The 19974-nt window shown below is 34.0% G+C and overlaps 2 protein-coding genes across 2 annotated transcripts; one reads left to right on the top strand and one right to left on the bottom strand.

Moving 5' to 3' along the window:
- LOC109225112 (protein SHI RELATED SEQUENCE 1-like) lies at window positions 1744–4132 on the top strand. Its single transcript, XM_019389702.1, has 2 exons — window positions 1744–2975; window positions 3541–4132. The coding sequence occupies exons 1-2, from the start codon at window positions 2297–2299 to the stop codon at window positions 3927–3929; spliced, it is 1068 nt and encodes a 355-aa protein (XP_019245247.1). The 5' UTR covers window positions 1744–2296; the 3' UTR covers window positions 3930–4132.
- LOC109224858 (cysteine proteinase 15A-like) lies at window positions 14304–16652 on the bottom strand. The gene is made up of 4 exons (XM_019389415.1): window positions 16144–16652; window positions 15935–16054; window positions 14925–15168; window positions 14304–14824 (listed from the first exon to the last, which is right to left on the bottom strand). The coding sequence occupies exons 1-4, from the start codon at window positions 16591–16593 to the stop codon at window positions 14541–14543; spliced, it is 1098 nt and encodes a 365-aa protein (XP_019244960.1). The 5' UTR covers window positions 16594–16652; the 3' UTR covers window positions 14304–14540.

Genomic DNA, 19974 nt, shown 5'->3' with positions numbered 1-19974 from the left:
CATAAGTTTAAACTATTTATATACTAGATTTTTGTTGCACAATTGTGGATTAAATTTGTATCCATTAGGGGTCGTTTGGTTGGGTGTACAAGAATAATGTTGAGTATATAGGGTGTATTACTAATGCAGAGATTAGTAATGCAAACATTAGTTATGTAGAGGATAACCAAATAGGATATATAACTGATGCTTGTAATAGTTATATATAAGTTGAAAAAATGTACCAAAAAGATATTATTAGTACACAAAGCTAATGCATGCATTACTTTCTCTAATGCACTCTACCAAACGACCTCTTAGAGTACTATTAGTAGTATTACTATAATAATATTTGTTACTCCATTATTATTGAAAGACCTTTTGATTATGTCTCATTTACAGCTGACAGACTGTAGTCACACCCTTTGGTAGCTAAGAATATATTAATTGAAGTATACATTATGTTGATTGGCTGCTACTGTATAATACTAACATAAATACTTTACTCAGGACCCCTCCCTCCCTTGTTACATCAAAAGAGTTGACCTAAAGATATAGACATCTCTATTACTCTTCGTTTCACTTTTTCATGGACCGGTTTATAGAAATATCCTGCTACATAGAATAAAACTCACCGCTTAATCAGTCAAAGCGAAAATATTGGATATAGATTTGATTGAGACTTGAAAAAAAAGTTAAATTATATTCAAAAATAATTTTTGAAAATTAAAGTGGTGTTTCGACATGCATTTTATTTGAAGATAAGTTGAAGTTTTACGAACGAAAGAAAAATTTTCACTCAAAAACTGTTTTAAATTACTTTTTGGGAATTTGAAAAGAAATTTTTAGAAAAATTCAAAAATCGATCATGTTTCATAAACAAATAATATTTTTAATTCTTTTTTTTTTTTTGAAAAAAAGTAGTCAAAATCTGTGGCCAAACTGAGCTTATAATGGAAAAAGATATGTTTATGCACATAAAATCTTTTAGAAATTTTTTCTAAATCTGAAAGAATATTTTACCTTAATAGAAAAGAAAAGAAAAAGAGAATCAAATACTAATTATAAAAAGGATAAAATTGAGTTTAATATCTGTAAGCTGACCACAATGACAAAGTTAAGAATTCTAAAAATATAAGAATATCACTAAACAAGATTATAAGTTTGCAACATAAAATCTAAAGTAATTTTCTAATTACTTTTGCTATACACTAAAGTTTTTCTTATGCTAAAGAGAATCAATAATCTAAACAATTTTGTTTTGACTTTTTTTTTGCGTTATTATTTTTAAATAAAGAAAATCAAAATCCATTTGAATCATTTAGCTCCCCTGTTAATTGACAGATTTATTATGCTTTCATGTCATCTAAAAATAACAACCTACAATCATCCATAATAGGTGAAATTAATAATGTATAATCTAAGAAGTAATGAATAAAAATTAGGTGCAACAAATTAAAATACTATAAAACTCGTAAAGAATATCTAAATTATCAAGCTTATAAGTGAAATCCGATTAAAGATAATGAAGTAGACTAGAGTAGGGTTAATTAGGGTCTGTGATTCTTGCCCGTTGTGATCACAGCCACTTATGTCCACGTCCATTGATTGGTCTGTGATACAAAAATTACTGAAATGGCCGTAAATTTGTGTTTCCTCATTTGGTATTAGTATGATAGATTTCTTGGTTGGATTGAAATTGAAATTTTTACGAAAAACCTTCTTAATTATGGGACGGTCAGAAAAAAGTAGAGCGTGTTTTCCGGTGCAAGGACGAATAAGCAAAAGCTGATGCCAAGCCACGTGGGTAATTCTCAGCCGTTCGATTACCATGCAAAGGTCACGATTACTTCCTTGTTGATGAGATTTTATTGCCCAACTGTAAGAGAACTGTAGAAAAGAAGTGGCAATATTTTCTGTTCCAAGAAAAATATTAGTGTGAGAAACAGAAAGTGAATTAGTGTGTGTGAGAGAAAATTTAAGAGAGAGACAAGAAAGATGGTACTACTGTTGTATAAGTCTTAAATTGAAGGAAGAGGTAAAGCAGTAGTGCAGTGGCCATGGCGGCGTAGCAGAGCTGTGAATTTAATGCAAACCATAAAAGAGAAGTTCAACCATTTTCTTTTCCTTTCGTTTTCCTAAATATATTGTCCTACATAATTTTTCCTCAAAAGCTGCAAAGTTTTAACCATAACCCCAAAAAAATCCATTTACTTTGTCTTCCTCCCCCTAGTTATTCTCCTATTTTTAACTAGGTTGAAGAGGGTATGAATATGCTGTCAAAATTAAGGATAGACATAGAAGCTAGTAGTAAAAAATGTCTGGTTTTTTTACACTAGGTGGTGGAGGTGGAGGTGGAGGTGGAAATAAAGAACAACAACAACAAGAACAAGATCAATTAGCTACGAATAGTTTTCTTTTATTCAAGAACGAAGAGATCTACAACAAGGGTTTTGAATTATGGCAACAGTACTATCAGTTGCATCAACAAAGAGCACAAACCCCACAACATCAAGTGCAAGAGATGGATTTCTCAGTTGGTGTGGGACCCAGTAACAACAGAAGAATTATCAGTGGTAGTAGTAGTAGTAGTGGAAATAACAATATTGTCGGTGATGATAATAAACATAATTATAGTAATTCTTTTAGGGTTATGAGACCAACAGGGGGAAGTAGTAGTGGTGGAGTTGGGGGTATGAATTGTCAAGATTGTGGTAATCAAGCTAAGAAAGATTGTCCACATTTGAGATGTCGAACTTGTTGTAAGAGCAGAGGATTTCAGTGTCAAACTCACGTTAAAAGTACTTGGGTTCCTGCTGCTAAAAGACGTGAAAGACAACAACAACTTGCTGCTTTGCAACAACAACATAATCAACAACAACAACAAACTCAGCAGTTGTGTTTGAGAGCTGATTCTAATATTATCCCCAAAAGGCCAAGAGAAAACCCTAGCTCTTCTCTTGCTTGTACTCGTTTGCCAACCATCTCGTCGTCAGGTAATCAGAAACGGATTCAAGATTTAAACTTTATGAGGTCAACGTTGTGAACTTTCCTAAAACTACGAGTTCATACCATAATTTTTATACTACTAATCAATAAAGTTTTCTCGTTACTTATATTTTTGGTCTTAAAAAAAATGGTGGGATCGGTTGAACTCATCTCTTTAAGTATAGGAAGTACAATCATTTCTTGTTTATTTTCAAGGGAGTCATCAATGAACTTCAGGGTATTAATTAATTCACCTCTTTTTTTATTTTCAAAAAAATTTAAGACGCGTTAGAGGGCTTAATCAAATGTTTTTTAATGCTAAACTACAAAATATGTGGGGGAAGAAAAATCAAGAAGAACAAAAACCGTGATACACATGCTACATAGCTATTTTCATTATTCCTTGACCAACCCTATACTCCTTTATTTTTCTACTGTTTAGAAGTAAACTTGACGAAATAAAAGTTATTGCATTGTGGAGTGTTGTACTTCATTTTTTTTTTCTTGTGTTCTTTCAAGTAATAATGATAGTTCATTATTTGATTTGTACTAAGGTGCTTTTTGGACTGCTAGGGTTAGAGCTAGGTGGTCAATTTCCAGCAGAAGTGAGTTCTCAAGCAGTATTTCGCTGCGTAAAAGTTAGTGCAATTGACGATGCAGAAGATCAATTTGCTTATCATACGGCTGTTAATATTGGAGGCCATTTATTCAAAGGAATTTTATATGATCAAGGGCCAGAGGGTCGATATAGTGGTGGTGGTGGTGGTGGAGAGAGTTCATCAGGTAGTGGCGCAGCTCAACAAGCGCTGAATTTTATCACCGGCGCCACCACTTCCACCACCGCAACTGCCGCCACGAGTCACCAGCAACAACATGGTACAATGTTCGACCCTTCGGTATTTCCAACTCCTATTAATGCTTTCATGGCCGGTACGCAATTCTTTCCACAGCCAAGACCTTAAACAGAGGCGAATTCAGCATTTAAATTTTAATTATGCCATTTTGGCTTAGGGAAGGATTATTAGAGAGGCCATAGAATAATCTAATTCTTGATTTTGTTTTAACTTCATTGACATCCATTTAGTTAATGGGAAGGAGAAACAGAAGTTCCAGTACTTCTCCTTGAAGTAAGACATTGTTTTCTTATAGGATGTTAGTTTTCTGTTGGTATTTCAAGAATGACTTTTATTTTGTTATTATTACTAATTATTACTATTTGTTGATCTTATCAGTAACCTCCATTTTACTGTGATTTTTGTAGAACGAATTAGCTAGAGGAATGGTAAATCTGTTTCCATATGACATCAATCCGTAGAAGCAATCCCTAATGCTTGCATTAGGGTAGGCGGTCTACATTAGACCAGACCCCTTGGGATGCAGTTCTTTCCTGAATCTTGCGTGAATGCAGGATGCCTTCTGTATCGGGAGTCCCCTTTTTTTTTTTTTTTGAATATGTAGGAGAAAGTTTAATTTCTATATGTTATAAGGTCATTTTAAAAATAATTATAACTAATTGTTTATAATGTAAATTAGTAACTCAGAAAGCAAATCATCTATTAAAACAAGTTAAAATACATTGATAGTATACACAAAAAAAAAAAAATCACAGTATTACTGAATATAAGTTAAATCCTTAAGCAACATAGGTACTAGTATATATTTTGTGCTGCATATGGATGTGTGCATTTTTGCATATTCTGTGTTACATTCTTTTCTAGGTTTTTCTACTCTGAGTATGGATTTCGATTGTCTTTCTGGTCGGATTTGAACTCAATTCTACTTTTTCCCCAGCTTATCCGTCTGCTTGCCGGGTTATATAGGGGCGAAGTAGATATGTTTCGTGTCTGGTTGGGGCCAAGATTTTGTTTGTTTTTATTTTCCTTAAGATCTGTCATTTGCCCCTCACCATTCATTTACTTATATTTTTGGCTGTTGCCTGTTGGATTATGAGAAAAATGCATTGGTGACATGCACCGTTGACACCCATTTAATTTCTTCTATTCTGCCTCATTCCATAAGTCCGCCTTTCCAGGCTGCTGTCTTTTTTTTTTGGTTTAATTTTCTAGAATATTTAATGTGGTAATTTATAAAAACTAACATTATAAAGAATTTTTACACTATAAATATCTAATATTGTATAGTTAGTTAGTACAGATTATTTATTGCATCTTCAGGTTACCAAATTAGGATTAACTTATAGTACTACAGTATTTACCTTTTGTTATACATCATTTCAACTTCATAGTGTGGAAAATCCTCACATTGTCATTGCACATATGAGTTAATTAATAGTCTAATTTTCTTTAGACAATTATAACACATCATCACTCTGATTCTAGGTTATTATATCGAACTTGGTATTGAAAAATTACCTAATACACCATTAACAAGTTAAATAGGTCATTATAACCTAATATTGTATAAATTCCTTAAACAGTTGGGATCATTTAGCATGCGGACTAAATTATTCTGGGATTATATTCTTCAAATTATAATATGGATTAATTCATCCTGCTTCGGAGGTTGGATAAATTAATCTCAAGTTTAATGAGATAAGGTGGGATATCTAGGATTATGTCTTAGATTAAATTAATAAGTATTATATTTGGTTGACGGTATAAATATATCCTGAAATAAATTTGTATCGTTAACCAAACACAATATAAATTTAATCTCACACCTTATCCTGCGTACCAAACGACCCATTAGTATATGGAACATAAACTCATTTAGTTAAAATAGTTAGGTAGTGAAAACCAAAGAGAGAACTTAGTGTTAAGATGGATCCTTAAACAACTTTCAGTTCAAAAATGTTGTATGAGGAACATATGCATGTGATGCATATTATGATAAAAGTTATGATACTGGTAATAGAAGATGTAAATGCTGATAATACGTTTAAGGTACGGTATGTGACAGAATATGAGAGCAGCTTTTATCTATATATAGGCTACTTGATTTAGTAGAAGTGGAAGAGAGCTGAAAACACGGAGAAGCTTTCCCTTGATTCGAAAATCTCTGAAACTAAGTAGTACTCTTTATCTTTATTAGGGCAAACAGATTGGTACACTATGCAGATAAGTACTTTCTTCTGCTCTTTTATCATCTTTTTTTTTAGGTATCTTTCAAGCTTTCTTAACTATATATATCTTGAGACTTAGCTGTTTGCTCGAATTGTGGTAGAATAATAAAGGTTGAGAAATTATAAGTGATTATGCAAATAATTAAGTTGATATCTTTGAGGTGTAGTTGGTTTAGCAAGGCTAAGTCATATGGATTACTTTAACTTTTCTAGAACGGTTTTTTTATGGATTTAATTTATACGCATGGACTATGTAAAGATTTTTTAAAACTATCAATGTAGTTTAACTTCCTATCTGTATATTGCTTCTCTTTTACTATTTATGAGCCGATGATCTATTGGTAACATCCTTTTTACCTTCCTAAGTTAGGTGTAAGGTCTGCGTATACATTACCGTCCCCATACTTCAGCTGTGGATTTCACTGGATATGTTATTAATGTTGTTGTATTATTTTAGTGTAGTTTAACTTATTTTAGCAAATTAGAAAGTACTATTTCAGATAAATAATTAATCCAATAATATAAATTTACTTGTAATTCAATAATATAAATAATTAATTCATACTTTCATAGTATATTCTCATTTCTTTTTAAAAAAACTTAGTATTTAAATGTCAGAGAAGAACTTGGGAAGTACCATTGGTCATTGATGATGAGCATCCTTGTGATGATCTGTTAAGTACTTAGATGTCCCAATCAAGTTTATTCGCCCATTTTTAACTTGCTTTTCTTGTATACACTAGACAGTAGAATTTCTGTAATTTGTCAAAAAATAGTTTATTTCAGAGAGCTGGCAGATATATCGTGAGGAATAATAAATTGTTTGCAGATTTTAGCAACTCTTCTTGCTTAGACACGGTCAGTTTCTTTTCCTGCAACTGCGTGCTTCTAAGGTCCCCCAACATGCAGCTTTTATTTTTGTGGTGGTTATTATTGAGGGTAATTAAGATCGAGAGTTAAATGATATTTTGCAATTGAGCTGTCTTTTTGTGACCTAATCCTTATTGACGCCGGTGTCGCATGTGCTTGGTCGACCCAAAGGCACGGCCAAGTCCAAGACGAGAAGGACCGTCTTATTTTTAAACCTAATCTAAATACCTCACATTGAGTAGAGGGATAATTATGTACTGTTAATAGCATTAATTATTCAATATATTTTCATGCAAGTATAGGTTTAATGGAATGGAAAAGAAACTAAGGGGGCAGTTGCAAGTTCTTTTGCAGCTCTTATTTTTCCATGACATTATAAAACCAAGAAGATGCCCGTTAAAATTTTACTATTAAATTGCAGCTTACCCTCGAAATATTTTTTAAGTGGAAGACGTTAGTGCCAGAAAACCATAAAATTTAGGCATTTCCAAGTGTTTAGATGATTCAACAAGAAATAAAATAAAATAATGGTTGGGTGATGATTTTGCAACTGCATCACATTAAGCTCAAGGAATTGTTTTACACTTATATTTTATTGTTGTAGGTTTCTAGCCAATGCATAGGTCTAAATCCCAAATGAGATTTTGGCCCCTATAGGCATGCATAAATTTCTTAAATAAATAATTAACCAATTAATGTAATGTTTTTAATTTTGTCTGTCATATGATAATATAAAAGGCTAATATACGGAGAAAAAGCTACACTTTGTTGACCAGTTAAGTTTCTAGTGCTAAGATTCTCATTATATAAGAGAACTTAAGTAATATATGCATTATTAGTGTTAATGAATTTTTACACAGTCAAGTTATTTTACTTGTGTAGCAGGTAACTTGTCATCAAATATTTTAAGGAGGTTTATTATAGATAGATTCTGACCAGATCATATAAAAAGTTATTTATACCGATGTATATAATTAATTAAACTCTGTATAAAATTAGTAGAAATAAAATCCGCCCTATAATCAATCACACCTCGTGATCTGCCAGACTGAAACTTTTGGTAAGTTTTACTCCCTCCGGTCCACAATAAGTGACCAATTTGCTTTTTTATTTTGGTTCAAAAATAAGTGTCCATTTATATAATCAAGAAAAAATTTAATTTATTTTTCCAAAATTACCCTTATGTACGTATCCCTAAAAAGTCATTTACTCCTCACATTTGAGAAGAGAAGTAAGTACTATTATAACTATGCTGCAACATTTAATGAAGGGTAGTTTAGTCACACTAACTATTTTCGTTTAGAATTTAGTGTTTTCTTAATGAGTGTGCCCAAAGCAAATTGGTCACTTGTTGTGAAACGGAGAGAGTAGTAAATATGCTATCCGTGATAAGGTTTTTTATGGGGATTGGAGACCTATTGTCCCATTGCCATCATTCATTTTAGCTACCTGAAACTGAAGGAACTCGAGATTTTACAATCGTTTGAATTATATATGATAACTAATTGTCCATTTATGATATAAATATTAATAGAACAAAAGGAATAATGCATCATTTCTCACACCTATCACTACCATCCACCTTACTAGTAGTTGCGAATATCAGGTAGTTAACTTCATGTTGTAAAGCACAATAGATTAGTAATGAAAGGTACTCTAATTTTCTTCATTTTAATGAAACAAAAAAATCAGAAAAACTCTACAAACTAGGCAGCTAGGTCCATTGGGTTGCTGGCCAGAGGTGGATTTAGGATTTCAAGCTTATGGGTTCGGGATTCTAAGCTAGCGTTTGGACATAAATTTGGTTGAAACTTGAATAGTGTTTGAAGATGAGACGAAAAATGGTTTTTGAAAGTTGAAATTCTGTTTGGACATGCATTTTACTTGAAATTTTTTTGAAGTTTTATGAGTAGAACTTTTCAAAACTACTCTAGAGCTCTTTTTGGAATTTGAAGAATTTGTTTTCAAAATCTGCCAAAAAATAGTTAAGATCTATAAACAAATAGATATTTGTAAACAAAACTCCCAAATTTTAGGGCCAAACGGGAGCTAAATCTTTTAAGTTATTGGGTTTCAAATTAATAATTTGTACATATATATTTAATGAATTTTTAAGATAAATACAAGGTTTAAACTTTAAACTAAAGCGACTGAGTTCTGTGGAACCCATAGCTTCTGCTCTACCTACGCCTCTGCTGCTGGCTCACTAGGCACTTGCTCATTATTTGATGGGCAAATCACGTTGTATCAGTATCAAATCCATTCAAATTTTTTATTTACTCGATGTTGGGTCTTCATATTATAGTGTTTACATTCCAGTTGGTAGGTCTGGGCATACGAAAGAGGCCAGGTGAGCAGAGGCGGAGCCAGGATTTAAAGTTTATGGGTTCTAAATTTACTATAGAATTCATAATTCGTCTTAGTTACTAGGTTCGCAATTAAATATTTATACATATTTAATAAATTTTCTAGTACAAATACAATGTTTAAGCAAAACTGACTGGGTTCGGCTGAACCCGCATCTGATAGGCTAGCTCCGCCTGTGCGGGTGAGGTTATTGAAAGAAAAGATTGGCAAAAAATGAAAACGAATTATGTCGCAATCAGATATCGGATAGTTAGTAATAGTACTTAGATTTTTATTTTCAATAACGAAAAAGAAGAGGAAGTAGAAAAAGAAAAAATGGTCATTGTAATTAGGAGAAAAATGCCAAAAACAATGATGCAGTACACACTAGGATATCAGCAAGTAGGTTTATAGGGTGTGGAGAATTTAGGAAAGAGTAGGCTGTGGCCATTAATGTGATTTGTATCCAACAAAATTTAATTCAACAGCCAGCCATTTCAGCCGCGTGCTTCTTCATTCTGTAGGTTTTTGGTATTTGAGCTTTGCCCCCAAAAAAAGTGGTCCAAATCTCTCGACTTTTAGTCCTCATAAATGTCAGTACTCTTCGTTCTAACGTGCCGTATGGATCCTGGGAGTTCGTATGGACCTATGGGTACATCACACTCCCTTGGGGGTACGGTTCCTTCTCGAATCCTGCCTGAACGCGAAATATTTTCTACACCAGATTGCCCTTTTAATTTATTTTTCTTCAGTCCAATATCAATATATCAAATTTTCAGACTGCCCTAATCTGTCTTTTGGACCCCTAATGTCCTCAAATAACAACAGTTTCTATTGTTGCATGGCGGCACTACATTCTTCTTTCCTATTTGTACGTCAATCTGCAACACTGGACCTAATGCCCCTGTTCTGAGGATTTGGTTGTGACCTTATGGAGTGGGTTGGGACAAGGATTCTTGGGTATTTGGCTCTGACTTCAATTGCAATTTGCTATTAATAAAGTCATTAATTGCATGTTAAAGCTTGGTCAGCATAATTATTTGCAAATATTGAACTAACATATTTGAGATAACAACGACAATATACCTAGTAAAATCTTATAAGTGGAGCTTGGAGAGGGTAGTGTATACGCACACCTTACCCTTACCTAGTGAAGATAGAGAGCTTATTTCGGAGAGACCCTCGGCTCACGAAAACATATTTGAAATGCTGATGAAATATTAAAAACATTGTTCGATGAGTATTTCAAGTGCTACAGAAGTAACTGTATTCGCACACAAAATTCTTGACTTAACGCAACTTCAACTTCTAAATACTCTTTTTCAACTTCTAACAATTAATATTCTCTATTTTTAAATCCAAAAAGCAAAATCTATCTTCCCTTTTTCTGTCTACAAGCATTCTTGACATTATTTTTCTGTCTAGGAAGACATAGCCTTGACCCAATTTCAATTGTGGTTATAGAACTTATTTTTTATGTAATAATGCCAAAATATAGCATGTAATTCCACGTTCAACAGCATATATAAATGAATCCATAAAGATAATGTGGTGGGCATAGCTTCCGCCTTTTGGGGGTAAATACACATAGTATATTTGTAATAATAATTGAATGCAAATGGATGATATGATGGACCAATTAATAATCAAACATGGGACCGCCACACTAGACCCTTTTGTGTATATATATATTAAGAATTTTAACTTTATGGATTCTGAATTTTAGTATACGAATTCAAGTGTTAGTGACTAGGTTCTGAATTCAATATTTGTACATATTTAATGAATTTAAACACCAAATACACTGCACCGTAGTTCGGCTTGCCCTCGGCTCCCGCATATATATTTATTCGCAAAAGCAGTTTAATAACCAAGAGATCACAATTAAAATTGTGGTGCTGAGAGTTTGCATACCAACAGTTACATAGACATTACTGTTCAATTGGGCTTTGTCTGCTCCCTTGCTAGTTATGTACAAAAATGAACTCATGTCACAACGTTCAAATAATTCCTAAATCTTAGTCAAAAACCTGAGAAAAAAGTATAAATCGTAGTATAAAAGGGAACACATAATTGTTTAGCTAGTGATTTGAATGGATTAATTCTTGAAGAAGGATAGATTATCGAATAATATAAAAAATTATTGGACCCTTAAAGAATTGGTTTTTCAAAGTTCATTAATTATGATTGATAGAACGCCCATATGGAGTACTATTTATTTGGCTTAGTGCCTTTGTATTTTGTCTGCTACCTTGGAGTAACATCTCCTTCTCATAAGGAGTTTTGGGGAGAAATTCAAAAATATCTAGATTTACAAGTGGCCATTCAAAAATAGCCACAGTTTTAAAAGTAATTGAAATTTAGCCACTTTTCATGTAAAAAGAAATCTGAACGAAAACATTGTTCAAAATTCGAAAAATACTCTAGCATAATATACTGGAGTTTCAGCATAAGTATACTGGAACTCCAGCATAATATACTGGAGTTCCAGTATAATATACCGGTCCAGTATAATATGCTGGAAGTTCATACACAGGTGCTTCAATCTCCAGTATATTATGTTGGAACTTTCCGCGTGTTGGAGTTCCAGCATAATATGCTGGAAGTTCATACACAGGTGCACCGATCTCCAATATATTATGCTGGACCAGTCCCTATTGCAGCAAAATAGTGGTTATTTTTCATTGAGTTTGCAAATGCTGGCTATTTTTGAATGACCAATCCGAAAACTGGCTAGCCCGTGCTAGTTTATTTCTAATAGGGCAACATGTGCTTCATATGTTTGTACACTCTTCTTTTGCAGTGCACATAAAATAGAATTGTTTGTACACTCATCTTTTGTAGTGCACATAAAATAGAATTGTCTTATCTATCTAATCACTATCTCAATATGAATGACTTGTCATTCAGTTGGCCTCGTGTACTTGTCCTTTCAACAGTTTAATATCACTAGAGTATTTCAATGGGGAAAAGTTTGATTTTGAAAGTTAGATTCCTTTAATAATTTGTCCAATGTGATTCCTTCTTTAAAGTTATGAAATCTCGAATTACGATTGAGAATTTAATTATTCTTTTAATAGGGAGAAAAAATGGGAAAAGGGGAGAGAGAAAAAATGGGGAAAATTGAAACTTAATACATTATTTTGTATATAAATGATAAAATATGTATATGAAATTTAATTTAGTGATTATTTATCTAAAAAATGTAAATAAATTTATAATTTAGTATAGATATGTAAAAGTTCCTTCCTATTAGGGGAATTTATTTATCTACCTTATTTTATAAGATTGATTTAGAAACTTTTGCCAAATGACGATTACAGCACATAGCCAAGTTTGCTCCCATTAATGTGAATCTGAAAGCTACTCAATCCTATAAAAAACTCTCACATCTTCTAGCTTACTCTCTCCCCACACTGTGTACAAGTCCACTCCCATCAAAAAGAAAGAAAAGAAAATTAACCTAAATAACAGTCCATCCAACCACATTTTATATATCGACTAAAAAAATAAATAATATATTCAGCCGGCTATTTGTGTGAAGATTCAGAAAGAAAAGGCTGCAGTGGCCCATTTTGTACCTATAGCCCAATTAAAGACCATACATAAAAACTACACTAAAACAGATGTCAAAATATATAAAGCTAACTCAATCTATGACATGAATTATCCTTTTTGAACATTAATGTTCCATAGCCAACTAATTCTCCATCTTGAATTGTTAAAACTCAACAACCAAGTTTGCAATTAGATTGTCAATACCTTTACTCCAAAAAAGTTGCAGTCTTGCAGAAACACGTATATCCAACATTAGAAAACTTGAAAAAATAGCTATGAGCTCCCAGTTTGCTGTTAACTTTGAGATGTATATAATTGAGTCAATGAGGTTACAAATTTTTCAGATCATATAAGATCAGAAGTCTTACTCGTTGGAAAGTAGAAAGGAAAAAGATTCTACTTACGAGGAGTTGGATACGTGTGAGGCCTTTCGGGGGAAAATCGTGTGGGTTTGACCCAAAGCGGACAATATCAACAATGTTAAGAGTATATTCGGGTCGTTTTAGCCCAACATTACTTTGGTTGTACGTGTGTCCTAATTTGATCGGGTAAATTTTAAAAATAGCCAGATTTACAACTGGTTGTTCAAAAATAGCCCAATTTCAAAAGTAATCGAAATTTAGACACTTTTTATATAAAGATAAATCTGAGTGAAAACACAGTTCAAAACCCGGAAAATACTCCAGTATATTATGCTGGAGTTCCAGCATAAGTATACTTGAACTCCAGCATATTATACTGGAGTTCCAGAATAAGTATGCTGGAACTCCAGCATAATATGATGGAGTTCCAGCATAAGTACACTAGAACTCCAGCATAATATACCGGAGTTCCAGCAAGTATATTGGTCTAGTATAATATACTGGAGTTTGGAGCACCGGTGCTCCAGTCTCCAGTATATTATACTGGAGCCAGCAAAGTATACCGGTCCAGCATAATATGCTGGAGTTCATACACAAGTGCATCGAACTCCAGTATATTATGTTGGACCGGTCTCTATTGTAGCAAAATAGTAGCTATTTTTCATTGACTTGGTAAACGCTGGCTATTTTTGATTGACCAGTCCGAAAACTGACTATACCGTGCTATTTTTACAATTTGATCTCTTTGGAGGGAGAAACAATACCCAAGAAAAGTTTTAAAAATAATTATGGAACGGAAGAAAGATGGGTCTGATGTTCCTGTCTAATCACGCTGGAGATGGATACAAGTTCTGCACATGGTCGTTTGGCTCAATTGATGAGGATGATTATTAAATATCATAGATGTTGCAACTCAGAAGTTTTGTTCAAAACTATTGGTGTAATTAGCCTCAGTAGAGGTTCTAGGTATACTGCAGCCAAAGATATAGACAAAAATGTTTCAACTTTAAATACACAAAATTATTGGTTTATCAAGTAGTATTTGCAGCAAAATTCATGATTAGAGGTTCATGCTTCATAAGCAAAATTCATAATGTTCAATAGGATTTGGAAGCATAAAAGGAATAGACATTTCGAGCATTCAATATACAAACAACTTTAAAATTCGAACTTCATTTTTGCAGTATAAACTACAGAAATACAAATACCATTATGTGGTTTGAAGCACGATAATAAAGTGCTGATGGAATCTAAGACTTGAGTTCATAATACATTACTGAATAACATATTTACACAATTTAGTATAATGTAGTAAAACCCTTGATCACAGACAACATTCCTGGTATAAGTTCATCTCACAGGTTAGGATTAGTAGTATGGGCAGCAGTCACAGTAGAGACCATGGCATCAACTCCACAGATATTGTGACCCCTGCAAATCTTGTAATATCCATGCTCTCCCCAGTTCTCTCCCCATGAATTCTTGATGATCCAGTAAGCCTTTTCCTTGAGTCTGATAGGAGCAAAGCCATGAGAACCATAACCTACTAAGAGCACTCCGTGATCCTGACGCTTTAAGCAAATCAATGGGCATGAAACTCCTCCGACGTATGTCTGCATCCAAGCAGCATTGATCCCCACTGCATTTTACAGAACAGGAAATAGAGTAAGTTTTGTCGTCTGTTCTCATTCACATTGGGAAAATGAAAAGTTCAAATTGAGACTTTAATGGCTAAATACCTGCAAGAGGACCATGTTTAACCAGGTTGGCAGCAATTTGGTCTTCATCAAGACCAATAACACTGAAGTTAGTTACAGCGGCAGCAATTTTGCTCTTGTCAAAGTGGCACTTGCCATCCTTGCCAGTGTAAGGATAGTCTTTCTCCCGTTGAAGACCTCCAGCTTTAAGGGTATACTCAAAGGCAGTAGTCATAAGACCACCACCGCAACCTGCATCACAAGCATCTTGTTGCTCCGGGTCACACTGCAAAAGGCAAAAACATTGATTTAAGATTACAGGGTAGAACAGATAAATGTAATAAGCGGAAGAAAAAGCAACAATAAAGATCCACAATCAGTTACAATGTTACATCAGCAAGGATTAATGCCTTTGTTCAGTCTCAACTAAATCCCCGACTAGGTTTACTTCTGTCTTTCCATGTTATTTCAACCAAAATTTTAAGAAAAAAAAACTATTTTAATTCAGTGAAGCGCAAATAATGAAGAACAAGGAACATAGAATAATCCTATTTTCTTTCTGTCTTAACCACTGCTCGCAACCCCAATTGTACATACAGGCAAAAAAAGTTTTAATCTTTAATCCTTTCCCACAGTATAAAAACCAAATGGTTTACCCTTTGAAACAGATAAAGTTTTTGCAAGAAACAGAGTCCAACATACAATTTACCCATTATATATGATTTGTTTCAAGAAATTTAACCCATCTAACTAATTTAGGATTGAGTATAATTGTTATGCTGCACCAATAGTATAGATACCTAAAAAGCTGTAATTTTTATCCTTTCCCAATGATTCAGACCTAATTTGCGAACCCCTTAAAACAGATAACTAGCTTGCAAGAAACCTCGATGATATATATACAAAGCTACAATAACAATTTAGCTATCATAAACTCTCAAAGCAACAGCACCAATAAAACATCATTAACCGCACTCCAACATAGATATAAAAACTTAAATAATATTGAACCGATCAAATTTTAAAAGTCAACGGCAAGAAAAAACACGAACCTCATGATCACAGTCCACAAGCTGCTGTTCACTAAGGCTCACCAGCTCTCCCGTCGCTAAAAAGTGAGCTCCTTCCACCGCTCCTGTTGTACTGAACGACCAGCATGAACCGCATGAACCCTATCATAGTCGAATTCAACCACCAATAAATATAAGTGGATAATCAATTAATCATATAGTAGTAGAAAAGTATATCTACAAAAAAAGACCTGATTTTTTACGCCGGTGACGGCGCCGTGTTCACGCCAGTCATAATCAGCTGGAAGATCGGAAGTCGGGAGGATCGGAGCTTTTTCAGCGTTAAGCTTTGGTTTTGGTTTGTGAAGTCCAAGGTAAGTCCGGCGGAACTCCGACGGAGTAAGATCGGAGAACTTTGTAATACCGTGTTCGGCGGAAGGGTCAAGGAGCTGATGATGCCGCGCACGGCGGAGGTTTGCCTTGAATACCTTGAACCTATGGTCATGTTCCTCTTCCGAAGCGTAGATCTTTCCGAACTTTGACTTGAAAAGTGAAAAGTGATGTTCGGCGTTTAACAGATGACTGTCATCGGTTTCAGTTTCGGACACGACTTGTCGGATCAACGGATCCTCGTCGGAGAACGCTATCGCCGACGAGAAAAGTGCGAAAGCGAGAAGAGATAAGAGAAATAGACGATCCATTTGGAGAAAAGATAAAATGAGTAAAGAGGAAGAAAGGAGGATATTTTTTTTCGTTCTTGCTCAGCTAGTTGTGTTTATATTGGCTCCGAGAAAATGGTAGGTGAGTAAATTAGCCGTTGTGATTCCGACACGTTTAACTTTAAACTCATGATACGTGTGCTGCTGGTATTGCATTATCTTATTTGCAAGTTGATAAGAGGACTATTTTAGCAGATAACAACAAAAGAGAGGTTGCTTCTGTTAGTCGCCAATAAGTTTGGGGGTGTACTGTGAAATATCCATTATATCCTTTTCATGAGGTTCCCATTCCAGGGACCCACCTGTGATTTTTTTTAAAAGTATTTTTGCCTTATCTTGAACTTGAAAACTAAAAAAGAATTTTTCCTAATTTATTTCCTTCTAGTGTGGGAAGGAGAAAGCGTCAATAAAATCGAATTTTGCGGGTCAATGATGTAAAATAGGAGGTTTTATGGTAGGATCCTATTAAACTAATCACCACTTCTTCCTATTTTAAAATAAATTCGGGCATATTAAAATGTATTAAGTACGTTGTTATAATGTCAAAATATGTTTAAAATGACATTTTTCATATATTAAGAGAGGAAGAAAAAGTATCATAATTTTAATTTTACCATATTAGCTTACAAAAAGGTTGAAATATGAAGGAACATTTTACACAATGAGGATTTTAAGACAAATAAAAGTAATACAAAATATATTACTCCCTCCGTTTCAATTTATGTGAATCTATTTTCTTTTTGGTCCGTGCCAAAAAGAATGACCCCTTTCCATATTTGGAAACAATTTACCTTTATGCAATGATTTATAGCCCCACAAAATATATGTGCCTCATTTGTTCAAAAGTCTTCTCTCTTTTCTTAAACTCCGTGCCCAGTCAAATGAGTTCACATAAATTGAAACGGAAGAAGTACGTTGTAAGTTTAGCAAGCATGACAAGAATTATAGAAATCTGCATGTTAAGATGGATATGATATTATAAATGATTTTTCCCAAGAAACTATATATGACAAGATTTCAAGCAAGACAAAAGGGGCAAATAATGCTTTTAGATACAAAGGAAAAATAAAAAAGGTCGCATGAAATGATTTCCTCATGTTCTACCTAAATACATCTATCTACATGTGTGATGCTAAGATGATTGAATGTGTTAAAATATGAAGGGGTAAATTTAAAATCAAATGAAAAAATATATACAATCTCTTGCAATATATGAGAATATAGAGAAAAAATACTATACAAGTAAAGTAAAGTGTCGATATATGCAGTATCAACTACTCCATTAGGATTGAGGTATATTGGTACAAATAAATTAGGTATAGTATTTGACATGTGCATGTCCTTTCAGCTTTAGTAAAGATTGTAGGTAGGAAAGAACAGAGGCGGAGTCAGGATTTGAAGCTTGTGGGTTCGAGATTTTAGTTCGTTTACGTACCGGATTCTAAGTTAACAATTTATGCATATTCAATGAATTTCCTTAAGACAAATGCATGTTTTGGATCAAAATTACTAGGTTCAGTCGAACTCGCAAGTCTTATGCTAGCTCGGCCCTGGGAATGTGTTAACGATTTAATCAAAAAATTCTTAATTTGAAGTCGTGTCCTAAAAGAACAAATTATTAAGTATTGAGATAAAATAAGTGAGATGGAGGAGAAAAGATAGTGAGAATTCACATGCCTAACCATTATTAAATGAGAATTGAATAATTATTGTTGTTGTGGCTTTATGTACACGCATATTTAAATCTTTCATAAAACGAACTTATAGAAATTTCAATAGCAACATCAATTGAAAAATTGAATGAAATGTCAAAAGATTAAGGAAAACTTAAAATAGGAGGGGAAATACTTAAAGAGGCACAACGAATATATTTCTTTTTGGTAATTAAACACCTTTATTTACCAAGTAAGAATATGTACAGCTCAAGAGAAGAAAACAAAAGGAACAATGAAGCTAGACATAGTCCTAGACTTCAGACTTCAGCCTCTATCTTCCTACTGCACCCTATAATTCGCTACTGTGTTAAAACACAAAATCAGAAAACTATTAGAAGAATAAAAGAAATTGAAAAACAGTAAAGAATAAGAAATATTCCGAGTCCACAATTTGCTTGTGCGTGAATTTTAACCCCCTCACACGTTGCCAAGGTAATGGATTAAATCCTCCCAGGATGAAACGGAATAAACCTTCCTGCAACAGTGGCAATACAAACTGCAGGATACCAACGAACTCAAAGAACGGAGCAAAATCACACTTACAAATTTGAGAGAGAGAGACTGCGAATTAGAATGCAGTATTTTTAGAAAAAAGGAAGTTTTGTAATTTTTTTTGTTTCAGTGTCTTAAAAACGAAGTCATGCCTCAGAATTATAGGCAATTATTGGAAGAGGTGTGATGTTTGTTCTGGAAAAGGTGTCTATTCAGAAGTTTGCGCGTCCTGCCGCGGTCCCACCACGGTTACGCCAGGACCGCGGCCAGAGTGGCCTTCTGAATCTGCAGCAGTGTTCTGGCGCGGTCCTACCGCGGTCACGCCCGGACAGCGGCTAACTAACTGACATTTAATTTATTATTAAATAATTAATTAAATAAATTTTGTCCAAAAATAATCTTATCGATCGATCATTTGACAAAACCAAATCCAAATCCAAATCCAAAGCCAAAGCCGAAGCCGAGCCGAGCGAGCGACGACAACGGCGCGAGGGTTCATTCTTTTCAACTCCTTTTAAGAGCTTTAAGAAGTGATTCTATATATATACACACAAATGTAGTTGTCCCTCACCAATGAGGGACAAAGTTCAAGACAAAAGCTCACTTCATTCAAATTTTCATTTCCCTCCATTTTATTTCCCACCATTTCCCAATTCACACTCTTAGACTTTAAAACCCAATGCTTAAAGTCTTTGAAGCCCAATGCTTTAAAGTCCAACAATCCCCCACATGAATGGGAATGGCTGTAACAAGAATGATCATAGATGAAAATGTGTGATTTGCAAGTAAGGATTAGTTGCATATGGATAAGTAGGTTTCCCTTTGAACTTTTCGTAGCGAACCTATGTCGGATATACTCGGTCAATCGGTAGATTTGATATCTTTGAACCGTCGAACTTTAGTGTATACCTAGACAACCATATGTCACACAACCAACTCTTAACCGTCTTTTGGTTCTCATTGTTGTGTTCGTTTCAGCCATGAACACCGCCTAGTTTCATAAGTGTGTACAGAATTGGCCTTACAGAATTCTCATTGAAACGGCTTCTACTTCACATTTACATAGGTGATTCCTAAACGTGTAATCCTTTAGATTGACACTATTTGATAAATACCACATCAAACTTAGGTAATCATTAAAGAACGTGTAAAGTTC

This window comes from Nicotiana attenuata, chromosome 4 (genome assembly GCF_001879085.1).
Source record: "Nicotiana attenuata strain UT chromosome 4, NIATTr2, whole genome shotgun sequence".
Taxonomy (NCBI): Eukaryota; Viridiplantae; Streptophyta; class Magnoliopsida; order Solanales; family Solanaceae; genus Nicotiana; species Nicotiana attenuata.
The sequence above is the reverse complement of the archived record's forward strand: the minus strand, read 5'-3'. Positions and strand labels throughout refer to the sequence as shown.